Here is a 19,833-nt window from a genome sequence, read left to right on the forward strand (position 1 = left end):
GTGATTTCTGGGTCCATTGCAATCAATGGCAAAACTTCCATTGGCCTCAAGAGAGCAGGGATTTCTTCCCATACATCTACCTGCGCAAAACAGCAAGGGAAACATGTATGTGGGGAAAATCAGCACTAGAATATGTGGGTATGCAGCAAGAAAATGTTTGGCAGGTTGGCCTATTTCCTAGTAGTAAATGAAGCCAGGTGTCAGTTGCAGCTCTACTCTCCTTATTTTCCTGACAAATGTGTGTTCAGAAAAGGTTTTGAATTAAAAAAGAGCTTGCATAAAATGCTGATAATCTGAATTGTAGGGGCTTTAAAGAAACCTGCAGTTTTAAGTAGCAGAAATCCTTGCATCTCAAACTAAAGAAGCAATTAAGGAACATGAATCCTCAAAATCTGTTTGTGGAAGCCAGAATAAAGGAACTAATGTTTCCTATATTACAAAATTAAGGAATTGCTTGCTGGAGACCCATACAAGATGACCATGGGGAAGAATATTTGCATAGAGACATTAATTCCCTCAATCAGTATTGGAGTCATGTCTGTTAGGTATGTGTGTATGGGGGTGGTGGGTAGGGGAGGTTTAAGAGATTACCAACACCTGTTCAGAATATGGCATTGCAGGGAAATTAGGTAGAATTCCCAAATTGTAGCAGTTTTCCAAGCAGCCACTTAATAAAGGCATAAGCTTCAGCTGTGATGTTTGCACATATGAGTTCTTGTCTTCGCTGACTAATTACGATTCTACCTGTGTTGTACTTGGCAAGCAATCAGAATTTATTCAAGGGGACTCTTGCCAGCTGTGCTTGTGAAAATGCTTTCCATTAAGGTTCCATCTTAAATACTTGATTAATATTTATTATTTACTGGATGTAGTTGTTGATGGAGTTTACTTGCCCAGGAGAGCTTGGAAGAAAAGCTGCAATCATTTTTTCAGGAAGGGAGTGGGGAGGGGAAATAGCTGACTACTGATTATGCTTATGCTGCAGTTGCTCGGGGCGGGTTAACTAGGCCTGATGTATATTAAGAGGGGAGGCAGTCAGGCTGGTCTATAAGGACCAGGTCCTGCTGCAAATTATAACCATGCACAGGCAACTGAGGGCCTGATCTAACAAAGCATCAGCGCATGTGCTTAAGTCTAATGACATGAGCAGTCCCATGTTCTTGCTAGGTCCTGCACAGCAGAGGCATTGCAAACTCATTCAATGCCCTAGGCAGCCCAGGGGAGGGGTGTGAAACTAGGGTGATATACTGACTGCTGGAGAGCGGGGACTGGGGAAGGGCAGAGTCTGATCCACCGTGGCCCTTTTGGCTGCTACTGGTACAGCTGATGCTATGGGAGTGCATACTCAGGCTGTTGTAGCTGGGGGATGGGCACAACATGGACACCAATCTGCCATCAGTTGACAGTGATGCCCAGACTGATGCCCAATTCCGGTGCTCTGCAAGCCTACCCCTAGTATGCTGCTTCTGGAAGGTACTGGCAACCTGGTAAGATTATATATTAATATAGTGCCTGTGATGGCCTGTTCCATTCAGTGTTTGCTAAGAGAAATAACATAAAATATAGTTACAATGAGGGGTAAGACACTTTATTTCAATGAAATTATAATTTTATGTCACAAATCAAAGTTGACTTGCTGTATTTCCCTTAATCTTAGTCAGCACAGTGCTTGTGTCACTTATTCTAGTGGACAGTCCTATTGACTTTGATGGACCTAGTACTGTGAAGAAGGATTACATGTGATATACAAATCTGTCATACAGCTCAGCATGACTGTGAATCTCTCCTGAAGAGAGGCTGTGATCTAGCTAGTGGGGGCTCTAGCTGGTCAGCTTTGAGGTTTCTGGAGGGAGACATTAGTTAACACATAGTGACCTATATTGTGCAACTAGCCATGCAATGTTATAAATAAAATCATTCTCAAAATGTTTCCCTGTGACAAAAATGTCCAGCGTGTCCTTAGACCTTTAGCCTTACCTCAGTCAAGAGATGTCTCCTATGAACCCAGTGAAAAAGATGAGGCTCACTTAGTCATATGAGCTCCCAAGTCTATTGGATGTAAGTATGGAGGATGTTCTCTGAATCAGTGAAGACGCACATGAACGTTACTAATTGTTTGTGCACAGGACTGGTAAGATCTGACACATGAACATAATCAGAAATTCAGAGGAAGGATTTATTTACATTGTATTGTATTTCCCATAAAGCCAAGTTTAAAATGATTATGAACATTTACTGTGCTTCCACCAATGATTATACCAATCATGGTATTCATACATTATCAGTTTCTAGAACAGTACACTCTAGGGGCCAGATGCCTTTCTGATGCACTGCACCATACCAATGACTTGACTGGTTTGCCCAGCTGCAATAGAAAGCAGGATGTGGTTCTTCTTTCTTTAATATTGTCACATAAAGTAGTTAAGACTTAGGAACCAAATTCCTCTCACCTTCCTAGGAAGTAGTGGATAAAGCAAGCAGAAGTTAGATTTTAAGAATATAGACTGGAATTATCAAAGGAGTAAGAGAGAAAAGATGGAATCCCATGGAAGAACTGTGGGAGTTAGGCCATATTCCAGCCTATAAATTATTAAACACATACTACACTTGATAATTTAGTATCCAGAAAAAAATCTGATTTAGGATTAATCTAAATCAAACTAAAAAATGAATGGTCTCTCTTGGGTCTAAGTAAGGTGGACAATAGTAGTTCTCGCAGGCTTACTTGGTCCAATTCAGTTAACAGTAATGACATCTGTTTCAGTTTTGTTTTTGTTACTGAAAAATAATTCAATTAAGTTAGTTAATTCAATGTAATCACTTTGCTGATGAAAATAAAAATTATTGGTCAAATTCAGCTTCCACTTACGCCAATGCAGTGTACTGACTTCTGGGTACTGTTGTAACTAAGAGCAGATTTTGAGCTGGAAGTAAGCCTCACAGTCCATATATATCCTTTAGCCTTGACCAAGACTTTTCTCCCTGGATTGCACACAGACTGTGGTGTGAGCTGTTAATTCCTGTCTTCCACCCCAGAGATGACTGCACATAGATGGAGTGGAATGAATACACTTCAGATCCTTTGGGAGAAAGTGTATGGAGTATATCTAAGAGGGGCTTGCTTTACCAAATGGTATATTTTGTTAAACCAAAAGATTTGCAGCTACAAAAATTAATGGCTTCTCTTGTAAGAAAAATACAAATCCATGCTTTTTTTTTTAAAGGAAGAAACCACATACCATATAATTATCTCTGCCATATTCCCCACCCCCTCCTTCTAATGATAGGCAAAGTGCACTGTTATGAATTCTTAATGTTACTTCATTCCTCTTACACATACAACCTCTTCACCAAGTTGATAGCCCTCTTAATTATGGAAATACATGGAGAGCTAGAGCCATAATGCCAGGTACCACCACTGACCAAGCAGCATGTAAACCTGGGAAAAGGAAACAGTTTATAATCAGAAGACTCCTAAAAGTTTGTATGTCCCGTTGAAAAACAAACATGTATCCAGATTTAATAATCTCAGATAATCCCCACATCATGCCTATTCTCCCTAACAATTATTTCTGACTTTCCAATAAATGTTTCATGGATTAATGATTGCATTTTTAATGGTGAACATGCTGTAAAATGATGTGGCTGTTTCTGATTTTACTTGGTTTTGATGGTGTAAATCAGGAGTAATTTCACGGCAGAGAGGCCAACCTAGAAGCTATCTAAACAATGACAGAATTGCTTCATTTCTGCTTTTAGAATTCCTTTTGTTTTCTGCTTGCATTAAGTTTTTACTGGATGTGTAGGTCAGTTCTGGACCATCAGATTTTCTTCTCCAGTTGTGAGGTACAGAAAGGTACTTACCAAAGCTGAGAGAGAAACTGCTGTCTGCGAGAAACTCAAAACCTGCAGGAGTGGAAGAAAAAATTACCAATTGGTAGATAATTAGTCAATATTCCAGAAGAAGCAATCCATGGCACTCTTCTTGACATGTAAAAATCCCCAGTCCACTTCATATTAACTCTTCTAAGTAGCTATGTGATGTTACATTCCTATCTGTGAATATTCATTTGTTTCTACCACTGCATCTGAGTAGCTGCATCATCCTCATCATGAATGACTTGTGCCCTTGGTGGCGGGAGCGTGCCAGCAGGAGCAGTGGGAGCCTGGCGGTGGTACGCGGGGGAGCTCCTGCAGATGCCACCGGTGCTGTCGGCAGCAGATGGTGCTGGCGAGCACCAACCAAGCGTTGGCAACCACCTGCAGCCGCTGCCAGTGGTGGTGGTGGCCAGCAGGGATTGCAGACCACCTGCAGACACTGCCAACACCAGGTGGCAAGCAGCGACTGCCTGCAGGTGCCACCGATAGTGTCAGCAGCACCTTTTTGTAGGGGGTGCACTGCCACGCTCAGAGGGTACACGTACACCCCCTATGCATTGCCCCTGATCCTAAAACCCAATTCAGAACTGGGTGGAACAGTGGAGCAATCTGTCTGTATTCAAATATACTTGCTTGGTAACTTGCTCTATGCTCGTCTATCCATACACTTCCATGAAGATATCTTTTAAAATATTCTTTTAAAACCTAATATTGATTTAGTCTGCTCTGATGAATTTAATGGGGCAAACTGGGCTTCTGTAAGCCCAACTTGAATTGATTTTAGAAATATCCATGCACCAAATTGCATCAGCAGCTAAATTTACTTAAAATCATACTTGTCGGCTTAAACTGGTGCACCTTCCTGTGTTTACACTAAGCCAAAGGAATATGCAGCTTTGAGCTGGTTAAAACTGCAGAGTTGTCATGTTGCCAATATCTCTTACCTTGGCGGGCAATGGGTCCCACTTCCAAAGCGAAGCTCTGGTCTTGTTGCTGCCCAATATGACTTCTTCTAGAGCAGGACTGCAAAGAGCAAATCCAATTAGAGCCTCTTCAGTGGTGTTTACAATGCAGCATTTATTAATAATGGAAAAATGTCCTTGCCTCAATGAACTACAATTTCTGATTGTCATAAATGCACTTACGGGTTTGCATGCTCCAGTGCTGACATCGCAGAGATGTATTTGGCAGTGTAGGTAAACAAGGTTATGGTTCCCAACAAACTTAAACATCTGAAGGGAAAACTGTCCTTGAGTTGAGACACCATTTTCTGCTACTGCTATAGTAGAGTCCTGTCTGTTTGGACACCTGAAAAAACAAAGCTGTTATAACCATGCTATAATGATAATTTGAATTTCAGATGATTTAGCATTCAGTGTTTGTTATGCATTTCAGATGCTACACTATAAATAGCTCATAAAGAGAGTTATATATTAAATTTACCAAGTGTTGGCAGGTTAAAAAAAAAAAGCAGGTTAATTTAAAGTAAGCAGGTAACCTAAATTGTGTGAAGGTAAACATTTAGGAACTGATTTCCTTTCTTAGGGAAGTTACCATCTCCCAAAGCCAGTCACCTACTAACTAGGTAATTTGATAAGTATAATGTACTGCCACCGGAGGACGTTACACAAAAAGGAGATTGACTGTTGGGAAAGAGAACTACATCAAAATGCTTCGGGCTGAGCAGGTCCTGTTTCATCTCATCTCTGTGATCTGTCCCACCTGCCATAACGTAACATGTTTGCTGGGCTGTGGCTCCTCCTCAGCCAAGCCAATGACAGGAATATATGAAGATCTGAGTGGTTCCTATAGCAAAGCTGGACCGGCAACCAGGAGGAAGCTGGTAAACGGTCAGGAGTGCTTGGTGCATATGAGTAGTAGAGGAAAGGGCAGTAACAGCATTTTAAAATTGCCTTTCCGTGAGACTTCATCTTCTAACTGCTGTAGATGCTTTTGAAAACAGAACTTTCTCCCGAGTAGAAATTCTGTTATTCATTTTGTGGGGACAATCTGTGATTTTGAAATTCTTTCCACAAAAGCAGTTGTCTCCTTGTCCCCCCAGTGATACAATAATAATCGTCAGAGAAATGCCTCAGGCAAAATTTGTCCTAGTCAGGCCACAGATTTAAGGACTTTCTTCTCTCTTAGGACAAGAGGACTGGAAAGGGCTTCCTGCCCCATGAAGTCCAGTCCATTACACACAGTCAGTTGACATGCTGATAGAAAGAGGCAAGATTCTTTGCATATCAGCCTTACCTGTCTTGAATGATGAAATACTTGGTCAGATCAGTAGCGTTTTTTGTAGGGGTAGCATAACAACTCTCCATCAGCAAGACAAACTGTGTTGTATCTCCATCATCAAACATTACACCTACATATAGCATGTCATCTGTTGATAACACAACTTTTGATCCCTCAAAAGGCGAAGTGTAATTTTGATCCCTGTACAGAGCCATTTGCACCGTGAACATTCCCGTGCCGCCAGTGCTGATATTGATGGAACTAAAACAACAAAAGATTTTTTTTTTAAACCAAAAAACAACTTTGTGGGGAGAGAAAATATAATATGACCATAAGGGATATATCAGGTAATTAGTGACAGTGCCAGGCAGCAGCCAGCTACCCCAGCAAGGAAAAATAATTTGTTGCTGTTCAAAAATATTACTACTGTAAGAGACAAGTTGAAACTTACTTCATTAGCACTAAGTTTTGGATTTTCACTATGCACACTGTATCCTTGCTACTCACTCCATTGCAAAACTGAGATCCACTAATCCAGGAGCTACTGGTGATTGTTTTGACCCTTGGAACAAGTTAGAGCAGCCACAGGGTTCAGCTGGAATGGCTCCATTTGGGCTATTCTCCTGGCCCAGGACTAGCTCAAGGGGCATAGCTCATTCCAGCAACACTGAGTTCCAGTGGCGATATATCACTATATCCATGTGGAGTGGAACAGCTGATGTTGTACTAGGTTGGCCAGTCTTACAGCAACAGGTGATTATCCCCCCACCCCTGCCCCTGACCCCACAAGCCAGAAATACTTAAACAGTACTTTGAAGCATCTTTTTATTGTCCTTGTACTACCAGAACATTGCACAGGATAGAGAGTATGAGCATGGCTTCAGTGCCTCTCCTTGACACAACATCCACCATGGTAGCTCAAACATAAATGGGAATATCATTTGTCTAGATGAGTATCTCCTCATTAATATACAATCCCATACCTTATCATAGGCTCAATGGCTGTTTCAAGACTAAGTTTCATATCCAGTGGGTAGGAGCAGTAAAAATTAATATTTATTTCATTGTCTCTAACAATAATCCCATCTGCCAGATAAAGAGTGTTGCTGTAGGTGGCATGTGTTGCATTTTTCTATGGGAAAAAATTAAGCCATTATAGCTTCTGCAGTTTGTAGATTGATATGCCACAGCATCTGACTTCACCATTCTCCAAACTTTCATCTTGTTACAAGTATAGGGAGAAGAGGAACAGGCAAACAAATTCTTCTCGGTGGGCACATCTACACGTGCACATTTACTGTGCAGTAACTAAAATTACTGAGCAGTTCAGGCACATGTCTACATGTGCATACTAGGGCTGTGCAAAGCTTCGGTCCCTGATTCGATTCAGCGGAGAGTCCGCCTGATTTGATGGCCAAAGCTCTGAATCTGAATCGAATCAGGAGACCCTTTAACCTCTCCGACTTGAATCAGAACCCTCCGAATCGATTCGGAGAGATTTGGAAAGATTTGGAGATTTGGACTTAGACACAGTTTTAAATGTTTTTCCTACATACCTCAAGGTACCAGGCGGTTTGTGAGTGCTGTGATGGTGGGGTAGATGGAGTGTCCAACAGGAGCACGGGGGGCTCCCCAGCATGCTCAGCAGCAGACCTGGAAGTGGACTAGAAGCACTTCTGGTCCACTTCTGGGTCCACCGGGGAGCACGCCACAGGAGCCCCTGCATCCCCTCCGGCTCAGTGACTGGTGCCTCCCGGGTCTGGGGGGCACCTGGGGTCCCCCTGTGGCTGATCGCCAAGCCAGAGGGACACCAGGGGAAGCCCCAGCACACTCCCTTGCAGACCCAGAACTGATCTGGAAGTACTTCCAGTCCACTTCTGGGTTCACTGCCGAGCACGTAGGGGGCCCCCTCGCCCTCCTGTCGGATGCTCCATCCACCCCAGCATTGCAACGTTCATAAGTCACACCTGGAGCCTCAAGGTACATAGAAAAAACATTTAAAGCTGTGTCTATGGCCAAATCGCTGATTCTCTGAATCAGCATCGAATCTTCAGATTTGGATTTGGCCGAATCGAATTGGGGACAGTGATCTAAATCAACAAATTGAATCACGGGCTGAATGCAAATCGAATATGGCCCGTTTCTCATGCCTGCCCCTAGTGCATACCTATACCGCGCAGTAAATGTGGTGACTTACTCCAACATAAGTGTAAATTTGATACCTGCATCATGCAGATATCAAATTTATGCACAATTAATTACAGCACAGTAATGAAAGTGTAGACACCTTACTGTGCAGTAGCACTGTGTGTGTGGACTGACTTGGGACTAAGTTTAGTTCCAAGTCAGTCCGCACACAATGTTAATGCACCTTATTACCTGAACATCTAGACACCAGCCTATTCCTGCTTACTGCTCAGTAATTTACTGCGCATTAAATTTAAGTTGGCGTAAATGCATATGTAGACATGCCCAGTAAGGTCTTGCAATTAATTATCTTAACCCCTTATTCTTCTGTTTCTTGCCTTATCTCTCAAAACCTTTAATGATGGGTTTTCTATTATTAATCTTAATTAATCGTATCACAGCTGTGCTTCAAGGCTCTTAAATAGATCAGGGCTCCTTTGTGCTAAGCGTTGCACAAACATACATTGAGACTGGTACCTCAAACTACCTGAAATCTAAATGAGAAAAACAAAGGAGAGGAGGAGAAGCAGAGGCAGAAAGAAGTGAAGTGAATTGCCAGAGGTCACTTAGCAAGTTAATAAGAATAAGAATAAATAAGAAGAAGCAGCAGCAGAAATCCAAGTCACTACCTCCCAGGATGGAGCCCTGACTACTAGGCTTAGGGAATGAGCATCAAAATATCTGAGGTTTCAAGGATTAGAGAGAATGTACCAACTTTTCTTCATTTTTTAGACCCTGACTGGTGCATTCTCTTGTTGACTCAAATACTGTCATGCAGGGGTTTTCAACCTTTTTAAATAAGTGTACCCCTGGCAACCCCCTTTTTAGTAAGTGTACCCCAGAGTGGGGGGTGGTAAGCAGCCAGACACCAAGCTGGGGTGGGGTGGGGTGGGGTGGTGAGCAGCTGGACACCAAGCAAGGTCATGGTGAGCAGCAGAGCAGTGGTAGCACAGCGTCTGTGCGGTTCTGCTCTCGCCCTACCACAGCCCTGCTCCTGTGAGGTAGCAGCACAGGGTGGTGGTGCTCCATCCCTGCCTACCCCCACACACTCCCTGGGACCTTTCAAAGTACCCCCAGGGGTATGCGTACCCCCAGTTGACAAACCCTGCTGTGGTGTGTTTCTGTCTTCTTTATAAGAGGCATACTGTACATTATGGAGAAGAGACATCTAAAAGAGGCCTACCGTTAGCAGCGTTCCACACTTTCCAGCCTGCGTTGGAGTCACCACTGACACCAAACTTCTATTGTTACGCTCCTCAAAGCCAGCACACTTATCGTCTTTCAAGTAGATGATTATATTTTGGAATCCAGCGTTTTCCAGTTGGCACTTACTAAATGACACCTTGATTTGACTTGTACCACAATCTAGCTCAGGTTGCAAACTTCTGATATCTTAAAACACATTAAAAGGATTAGATGTTGCTTGGTATTATCAAGGAAAACTCTTGCTTTGCATATCAGTGGTTACCTTGTAATCCATGATTAAAATCTAGGGAGTTAATTGGATCTGTGTTGGTCCCTCACCCTTATACTCTGTAGGGTTTGCTCTGTCATTTCCAGCTTATTGATAACTTTAGTTGTTTTTTTTAATAACAAACTGAAATGTTTGTCAAAGCCTGAGTGCAGTAGAACGGGAAGTAAGCTGAGTATCTGTGGGTGTGTCTACACATGCATATTAATGTGATGCAATAAACCCTGGTGCTTTCCACACTGGAGTTTATTGCTCCTGGGCACGTGTTTACATGTGCACCCAGGAGTACAGCAGATTGAGTCGGGTGAGAACAACTCCAGTTGGCAGGGGGCCTGGGGGATCAGCCTGCCAGCCCAGGGCTGCTCCCCCTAGCTCAACATGCTGCAGAGGGGCTGGCTGGGGCACAAGGGCACTTCAGCAGGGGGCTAGCCAGCAGGCATCCCCCACACTGAAGCACCTCATGCCCCAGCTAGCTGGGGCAGCATCTACACACGCGCTGCTACAGAGTAAAAAACTCTGCATCAGGATGGTACTTGTATCTACTTGTATGAGTCTACTCCAACCTAATAGGGGTGCATATGTAGATGCATGACATTTACTGGGCAGTTATTTAGTCTACTGCACAGCAAATGTCTCATGAAGACACACCCTGCATGTTTTTAAATATATCCCTAAATTCAAAGTGAAGTACTTGTAGGATTGTAGAAGTACAGCATAGTGGATTGCCAAGGATGAGATATTTAGTCAGGACAGTTAGTCCACAGCTTTAACAGGTTGACTTCAGTCATGAGGCTGCTTGCTGGGAAATGATACAGTCATAGCTCTGTATTCTCCTCGCCTTTTGTAATGAAGGAGCCCCCAGAAAAACAGCAGATTTTGCATCCCCCAAGTCCTGGTCCTGGAATCCTGCCTGACACTTTGCAAGTTATGCAGGTCTGAGCAAGAGGCTTATTGTAGCCTGTCCCTGTACACACTCCATGAGTGAAGTCCTTGCCTCATTGAAGTCAATGAGAATTTGACCATTGACTTCACTGGTTCCAAGAATTTACCCTGTGCACCCAGATGCATCCAGGTGATCCTGGCAAGTTTTGAAGCCTGTACACATATATGTAAAGAAAAAAAATCATTTTTCCTCTATCTTTATGTAGGTAATAAGATGGTTTTCTGCTTTTTGGTAGTCTGTTCAGTTTACATACCTGTGTCGTTGGATTCCTTTCTGCAGTAACAACCCCAGCTTCCATTTATTAGCTTACATTCCTCATCTGCATTACAGGAGCATGGGTTGCCAACATAGGTAGGATCTAAAAGGTCAGACGGGTAAAGGGAAAGAGATTTAACAAGTGTACCGTTCTTTTATTTGTAGAAGGAAAAGATTAAACCCCAAACAGTTCCAAGTGACTCACCTGTGCAGTACGTCAAAGAACAGGCTGGTGTTCCATTAAATTTATATACAAAATATCCACCAGGGCAAGCCTTTATCTGTATGGCAGTTGACCAGTAGCAGCAACTATTGTCCCAGTGGGCACAAGCAGTACGAGTGACTATCCCGGCATTGCTGGAAGGGTGTGATCCATATAACCACATTGGTGCATCAGTGTTGCACCTGTGTGTTGGTACGCAGGCTTCTGGCATGCGCTCCCCGCCCCTGCCTATAAATCGATACCAGCCTACTTTGTTACTATCACAGTTGCTTCCAGACCCATACGAGGTGCTGCGCCAGTAATTGTCAAGGACATTGTAATTTGAACAAGGGTCAGCACAGATGCGGGATGCATCATTTGTGAAGCAGTCAGCTCCAAAGTCACAGGATATGAGAGTGCAGTTCTTTGCACTGCAGGAATAGCCATCTCCAGCAAACCCCTGGGGACAAGAGCAGGAGTAGCTACCATTGTGGTTAGTGCACATTGCTAATGAATGGCAGCGGTTTAAGTTGGGGGTAGAGCATTCATCAATATCTCTACAGCCACCCTCTGAGGAAAGCAGGAACCCACTGGGGCACTGGCAGATGTATGAGCCCAAGGTATTCACACAGGCGCCTGCTGGACACGCGTTCAAACCAGGAAAGGCACATTCATCCACATCAGAACAATTGAAGCCATTGCCAGCGAACCCATCTTTGCACATGCATTTTCGAAGGCCATCGTTCTCCTCACAGGTGGCATTGCTATGACAGTCTGAGCAGCGAGCTGAAGCTGTTTAAGCACAAATACAGAGAACTGACTTATCTGTGAGCTTCACAAGCTTTTTTCATTTAAACAAACTGTCCAAGGAAATTGGTGCAAGTTCTGTGCCCCTATTGGGAGCAGTGATTCATCAAAGAAACGTGCAAGTGATAATCAGATGTGCAATAGGTGTGTCAATAAAACTGTCTGTAAAGATAAGCCAAATTCATTCAGTATTTAGCGTGCAGCTATCCTTGGTTGTAGTAGGTATTGCAGGTGCTTATATCACATCTGAATCTATCTCCTAAAGTGGAATGGTTTTCAAGCGTGGCACCTGGGAAACCTTGCTTGTCCTTGTGTAAATGGCTCTTTGTTCAAACAGTATATTGTTTGTGAGTGCAGATTTCCATTTGCGTAGACAACATGCCAGGTAAGGAAGACCTGGGATTATTGATTCTAGAAAAGAGAGGCCTGAGGGGTGAATTCAAATTCCCCAAAAAAGAGGATGCTGATGAGGTATTTACTGTGTCCACAAGGGACTGGTTTAAACTGCAATGAAGGAGAAGTGAAGTCAGTAAAGATCTTTCCACTAACTTCAGTGGTGATAAGATGAGACCATATGGGGTCATGTTTGGAAAGCAGTCTTCAAGCCATGATAAAAAGAATAGCCTAGAAACTAAGAAACCTACAACAAAGAGTACCCAAAATGTTGGGGTCCTGTGGCCCAATCCTGTAGGGTTCTGAGTACTCAAATGCTCACTGATATAAATGAGAGCTAAAGACTGTTCTTCTCTAAGGATTGGGCCCTCAGTTTATTCAAAATCAAACTGAACTTCCAGGTGTCCTACGGACATTTCTGTAGACACTTCAAGTTTGCACCGCTGTAATTCTACTCCCATTGAAGCTAATGGCAAAACTCCATTTTGCTTCACTAAGGGAGAGACTTTTTAATGGACCTTAGGATGTGGGATAAGCATGAATCAGAAGGGAAAAGTGGTATATATACTCTTGACTAATAAGTGCAGAAAGTGAAAGGATTGGTCAAGTATGAACAAAAGATCAAAACATGTATGCTAAGTAATCTTGAACTGGTTTTACTTACATAGTGTTGTTTCTGAAGACACGTAACACTGAAGGCCAGCTAACAGCAGGCTGAGATAAAAAAGATCCTTCATGTTTAGTTTTATCTATGGTGGAAAATAAAGAGATGTTAATATTACAGGTTAAATCTTCAATTCATTTAACTTCACTTTGCAACCTGGCTTGCGCGCTGGCCTGCCTGTCCTGGGATCTGTATTGCAGTAATCAGCTATAAAACTTCTGAGACTCTCCAGCCCCCGAAGGCTATGAGAGGTACAAGTTCTCAAAAAGTCCCAAAATATGGCCGTTCTGTACAATGGCCCAATCCTGCTCCAATTGAAGTAAATGGAAGATTTGAGATTAATTTAAAGAGAAGAGGATTAAGGTTTAGAATTTTTTTTAGGAAGTTTAATTTTTTATTTCTGTGAGCAATTGAGGAAATCAACACAAGAAGTTTGTGAACATAATTGATGTTGATTAATTTAAAATACCAGCTAATTATTTTAACGCTTTTTTCCTACATCTACAGAGTTAATTTTATCTCAGAGTTATCAGTTTTAGCAAATTCTGTTTCTACTTACATGTTTAGATCCCCCAATGAACAGTGCAATAAAAATAGAGCTGGGCAAATAGCAGACTTTTCAATGTCCCTCTTCCTCCCCTGCAAACTAACAATTTGGCAAGTTTAACATGAGTTCACAAAATATTTGAGTCACCAAATTTGTATTTTTCACCAAAAAAAAAAAAAGATTATTTTTCACAGAAAATTATGACCTGCTCTGTGTATGGAGTTGACCCAGAGCCTCTGAAATGGAATGGGATATTTCCCACTGATAGCACTCAGTCTTGAATCGGGTTCTACTCATGTGAAAAAAGGGAAGAGGAGCCATATTATGATTTTAAATTGGCAAATATCCTCATTAACAGGCTTCTAGAATGCCTCAAACTTCTGAAGGATAAATGACTGGTTGTAGTATACACGCACAAATGTACTAAGAATATGAGTATATTAGTGCCATTCTTCCTATCTCTTCTCCATAGTTCAGTTTATAATCTCATCAATCTGTCCACCTCTATTTTAGATGTTTACTTGACCCACATTACCATTGTACCTGAGTGCCTCCGTTTTTAATGCATTTATCCTCCCACCACCCTTTTGCACTAGAAGCATACTTTCAGTTGGCAGAAACCAAGGGACTCACCTGACATGACAGTAGAAGACAGTCATTGTATTTCTCTTAAGTCTTTGGTCAACCAATTTAAAGCCCAGTTTATAAATAATACCTCACTCTTACTCTGGATGCCTCATTCAGAAATCTTAAACTACTTTATGATGTAACTGGAGCATCATTATTTCCTTTTTAGAGGTCCAGAAACCGAGGCAGTGAGAGGATGTCACTTTTCACTGTCATCCTAGATAAGTTCTCCGTCCAGCAGTCCGCACCCGCTTTGAGTGCAGCACTTCCTTACCTTGCAACCTTGACACTATCCTTTTCCAGATACTTTTAGATTGGAAAATAAACAAAATTGTTAACAGTAGAAGTTTACAATTAACAAAAAAATTGGTAATTTGATATCAAGTTAATTGCAAATCTGATTGGGAAAAAGGAAGAGAAATGTTTATGAGTCTCTGGCTTCTCTGGCAGTGTAATATTTCCTTGATTCTTAGCAACGAACATTTATATTGTTAATATTTTATACCAATGATTCCTAAACACAAAGTCTTAAAGAGAAACTACTTGGGCATGGCTTATGCTATATAAACAATTAACAGTCAGTGGGCTTTTACTTACCTGAAGGTGAAAAAACAAAGTTATGTGTTCAATCTTATTTCCCCCTTTTATACCTTCTGCAGCAGGAAATTAGACGTCAGATGTTTCATCAGCTTTATTTGTAGTGTCATTGCACACACAACAAAGAGAAAGCCACTCGGTTTTCTTAGTCTTTTCCTGATTGTGTGGTTTTCCTGCATTACTAAAAGGCCATAATATGATTGACAGGTTGGATCAGACACTTGAGGAAACAAAAGGTTTATTAATTCTTACCATGGCCTAGGAGATGCCATAATGCAAGTGAATTATATAATACTGGCAGATGGTGATGGTCTTCCCAGGAATAGCAGCAAGGCCTTGTCAGGCTAAACTTGAATAGCAAATGTTTACGTAAAGGAACGCAGCACCACCGTGAGCACTCAGTGCTGGTCCTATCCTGTGAAGATGATGAGAATCATTGGTGAACACCCGCTCAAATCTTCAATCCGCTTGCCCTAGCACTGTGTATGTTTAAAACAAGCACTCCCAAAACAAAGCCTTACACTGCATACATAATGAAGATGCTTAAAGAAGTGCGAGAGGAATCCTTCTCTCCAGTCATGGGACTGGGTATGGTAACCCTAATGGGTAGAAGGCATCCTTTCCCCAGGGCTGAAAGGGCAGGGCAGAAGTTCCTGATCCTCTACACTTGCCTCCCACCAAGGTATTAGAAACAGGGAGCCTCCTCCTGGGCAAAGTGCCCTCTAAGGTGCACGTGTGCGCAGCCATGCACAACTAAAAGTCTGGCCAGGCACAGCCTTTTCAAAGCTGCACACCAGGAGAAGAGCTGAAGGTCAGCTCCTAGGTGAGGTGGGGGCAGGAGCCTGGCTCCGGTGAAGTGCTCTGCTCCCCCGCTTCACATCGGGGAGTGAGGAGGCACATGGCATCAGAGCCAGGGAGTGTAGCACTTCCCCGGAGCCCGCAGAGCCCGCGCCAGCCCCCTGCTCCAGCCTCCATCCCTGCCCTGCCTCACCTCAGGAAGGAGCCGCTGCCTGCCCTAAGTAAGGCTCCACTGGCTCCAGGACACTGCTCCACTCCCCCACATCGCCTCGGAGAGCAAGGAGGCATGTGGCATCAGAGCCGGGGAGTGGAGCAGTGTCCCGGAGCCAGCGGAGCCTCACTTGGGGCAGGCAGCAGCTCCTCCCCGAGGTGAGCAAGGCAGGGACAGAGGCTGGAGCGGAGGGCTGGCACGGGCTCTGCTGGCTCCAGGGAAGTGCTCTACTCCCCAGCCCTGATGCGGGGGAGCGGAGCACTTCCCCGAAGCCAGCGGAGCCCACGCCAGCCCCCGGCTCTGGCCCCTGGCCCCTGGCCCCTGGCTCCAGCCCCCAGCCACAGCCCCCAGCTCCAGCTTCCAGCCCCCAGCCCCCAGCCTCTTGGCTCCAGCCCCCTGCCCCAGCCTCTGGTCCCCGGCCTCTCGGCTCCAGCCTCCAGCCCTGGCTCCAGCCTCCAGTCCCTGGCCCCAGCCTCTCGGCTCCAGCTCCCAGCTCCAGCCTCCGGCCCCCAGCCTCCAGGCCCCAGCCTCCAGCACCCAGCCCTCAGCCCCCTTCGGTAAGTATCCCACACTAGACCAAGGCGGTGCACTCATGGACCGAGGCAGTGCACTCACGGACCACTACTCCTTAGAGGGAGCATTGCTCCTGGGCTAGTAGGTTTAAAGCTTTGTGCCCAGAGAGGAGAGTTGTGGTCCTCTCAACCTGCTACCCAACAACAAGAACAAGCCCCAGCTGCCCCGAGTAGCAAGAACAGCAACCAGATCTGAAACCAAGCGCAGAAAGGATGCTTGATGATTCCTAAAGATTCATTGCCTGAAGACTGGTATAAGGATGTAGCAAAAGAGGATTCATGTGAGAGAGAAAATTATCCTCTTGAGGTGTACCCTGACCTGTGGATATGTTTCCTTGCACACTTGAGACAACATGCATTGCTACTACTAGGTTCTGCTTGGAAGGCGAATGGGTGATAACCATGAACTTGAGAATGCTTAATGATCCAGAAGTTACAAATGAGCCCGTGCAGAATAAAAACTTAATAACAGACAGGTTTCTGCCACTTCTCACAGCAAACAACTCCTAACTCTGGAAGCTAGGGTCAGTCAGCATCTTATGCTGTTTGGCAGGTAACTGTGTGTTTTCTTCTCTAATTTTCAGTTCCTGATCTCAAGTGAAGAGTTGAGTGTTTGAGTGTTTGAAACTTGGATTCCCCATATGAAATACTGCTTTAATATTTTTTTAATATACTGGCTGTATTTAATACAAAGAACAATAATAGCTTTATTTGGAGAGCTGAGAAATCAAATGCAGGGTTCACTTCATGGTCAAAGAAAACTATTTTTCTGAATGTCAAATTCCTGTTTCCCATTCAAAGGTTGTACAAAATGTCCTGCCCAAACCTGTTTGCTTGAAACACACTTTTTAAAGAAAAGGAGTCTAAAGAATTTTGGCATATGATAAGCAAATACATCTTTTGATAAAAAGATAGTTGTTGCATTCAACTATTTCTTCCTTATGTTGGCTGTGTGTGAATGGTGCTAATTCTTTATGTAAATCTTTGTCTTTCAGTAAAGAATAGCTCCAAATGAAACCTCAAAGGAGGCACAAGGATCAAATTTAGATAAAATAAAAGTAAATAAATTAACTCTGTGGTTGGAACTTGAACCTTTTTTTATAGGTGTATGATAACATGGGATTTATTTTCAACCTGAGCTAGTCAATACTGTAAAGGAAAGTATCAGCCTTCCCCAAATTCTCACTGGACGCATCTACATGAGACATTTTACTAAGCAGTAGAGCAAATTGCTGCTCAATTAGTGTCACCATCTACCTGTGCAGATGCTTACTAGGTAGTAAATTGCTGTACTCAGGAGTTAATTTGCTACCTGTAAATACAAGTAGCAAATTAACTCCTGAGTAGTTACTGCACAGTAACACATGTCTAGACACTGATCAGGAGCAAATTTTCTCCCAGTCATCCCCACCACCAGGGGCTACCTGCAGCCCCAGGGCCACAGGGCTGGGAGCTTCTCCAGTGCTAGGGCTGGGGTGGCTCTTTGCCTGCCCTAGCCCTTGCCCCTTAAAAGACTGCAAGTACACCAGGGTCGTGGGCCATCTGCAGCCAGCCTCTGGCCACTGCACCTCCCAGCAGAGGCCCTAGGCCAGCCACAGCAGCCTGTCCACACCCTGCAACTGGTCCCTGGCACTGCATCACCACACAGCTGCCAGGCCCATACCGTCACACTGCACTGGGTGCTGCAGGCACCTGCCAGGCCCAGCAGAACCCTGGGCCATCTGCAGCCAGCCTCTGGGCAATGGGTCCTGCTCCAACTGGCCCCAGGCCAGCCACGGCAGCTTGCCCAGACCATGCTGCTGGTGCTTGGCACAGCATCACTATGCACCTGCCTGTCTTGCACTGTACCCCTACAACAGGCACTACAAACACCTGCCCAGGCCTGGTGGCACCCAGACTGTTGCATGGAGGCCCAGTGAGCCATCAAGGGAGCCATGCTGGCATCTTCTCCAGAGAGGGACATGCTGCCTCCCACAGCTGCAACTGGTCCCAGGAGGAGACCATGGACCTCGTGGCACTGTGGGGCAAGGCTGAGGTCCTCAGCCTGTTTGCTTGGAGCAGGCACTCCAACGTGTACACCTATGAGGGCCCAGCAGGCCACATGCAGGAGTGGGGGCACAACTGGTTGGCATGCCAGTACCGCATAAAGGTCAAAGCCTTGTGGGCACACTGGTTCATCACCAACGGCAACTGCTGGTTGGGGGCTGCCTGAAGGTCCACGCCCGTTATGTGGAAGTTGGACAACATCTTCATACTCTGGGATCCTAGCCAGAGCCATGCCATCTACTCCAGCGCAGGTGGCCTGCTCAAGCCTCGCTGTGGCCCGGCACCCATGGCAACACAACACCAGGGTGGCAGGAGCCTGTCTTGCTGAGCTTCGCTCCCCCACCTCCCCAACCTCATCATGCAGCTCTGGGAGCCTGGGCCAGTGCCTGCCTCGCTAGCCCCGGGTGCACAGCCCCATTTGGGAGGCCAGGCCACCTGCATCACCAGCCTCAGCAGCTCCAGCTCTTCCCTGAAGGGGGCCCCTGACTGGGCAGTCAGGCACTGTGCCCCAGTATACCACCAGGAGCCATGCATCCTCACTGCCACTGGGGACTGACTCAGGCCACGAGGCATGTCTGCCACATCCACCTGGTAAGCCCCCCCACTGGGGAGAGCACCCTCCCAGCCCCTGCCACCACTGCCACCCCTGCCCCTGCCCGCTCCTTCCCTCCTGGGCCAGCCACACTCCCCCGGCCCCCAGAGTCTCCCCCTCACAGCATGCAGGGAGGCAGGAGACAGTGCAAAACTTTATTGAGCAGCCTGTGCCCCTTCATCTAGGCAGGCATGGACCTCTTGCATTGAGGAATGCATCAATGCTGGTGGCGATGTCCTCGGCTGTGGAGGGCAGGGATGCATAACACAGCCATAGGTAGCCCTCCAGTTGGTGACAGAGGTTGTGGGGTAGGGCGGGCTAGCCCTCTGCACCATCAAGGCTCAGGGTCCCACGCCAGGTTCTCAGATGCGCTTGAGGCAAGCAACAGATCATGGTGGGTTGGGCACCCCTTGGCTCATATGGCCTGCCTGGGACACTCTTAGCAGGGGCATGCTTGAGACATGGAGGTGGCACAGCAGGGGGCTGGCTGTACCAGCTCTGTGTCCCAGTCAGCCAGGAGTCCCTCACCCCCCCCCCCCCCCCCGGCCAAGCTCAGGCACCATGAGCTTGGCAGCAGTTCATCAGACAGGCTAGTCTGCAGGAGGAGAAGGTGCATGTGTGGGAGGGGGTAGCTCTGGAGCCACAGCAGCAGGTGATGTCAGGAACCAGGTCTGTCCTAGTCTGAGAATGGGGTGGGAGAGGCAGGCTGCCTGCGGCCAGCACCCAGCAGCCCACCTGCCCCTGTAGAGCAGGTGGAGATGCCGAGCTTGGCTGGCAGCCACCTGTGCCAGGGTCTTCCTG

General features: G+C 45.3%; 1 protein-coding gene across 1 annotated transcript; it reads right to left on the reverse strand.

Moving 5' to 3' along the window:
- Positions 1–3,718: 3,718 nt before the first annotated feature.
- UMOD (uromodulin) lies at positions 3,719–18,672 on the reverse strand. Its single transcript, XM_019494642.2, has 10 exons — positions 18,535–18,672; positions 13,043–13,127; positions 11,182–11,970; positions 10,975–11,079; positions 9,491–9,699; positions 7,104–7,252; positions 6,136–6,381; positions 5,025–5,187; positions 4,824–4,902; positions 3,719–3,906 (listed from the first exon to the last, which is right to left on the reverse strand). Exons 1-10 carry the CDS (start codon positions 18,670–18,672, stop codon positions 3,719–3,721), a joined length of 2,151 nt encoding a protein of 716 aa, XP_019350187.2.
- Positions 18,673–19,833: the final 1,161 nt, after the last annotated feature.

The sequence above is a fragment of the Alligator mississippiensis genome, chromosome 13 (assembly GCF_030867095.1).
Source record: "Alligator mississippiensis isolate rAllMis1 chromosome 13, rAllMis1, whole genome shotgun sequence".
Classification (NCBI taxonomy): Eukaryota; Metazoa; Chordata; order Crocodylia; family Alligatoridae; genus Alligator; species Alligator mississippiensis.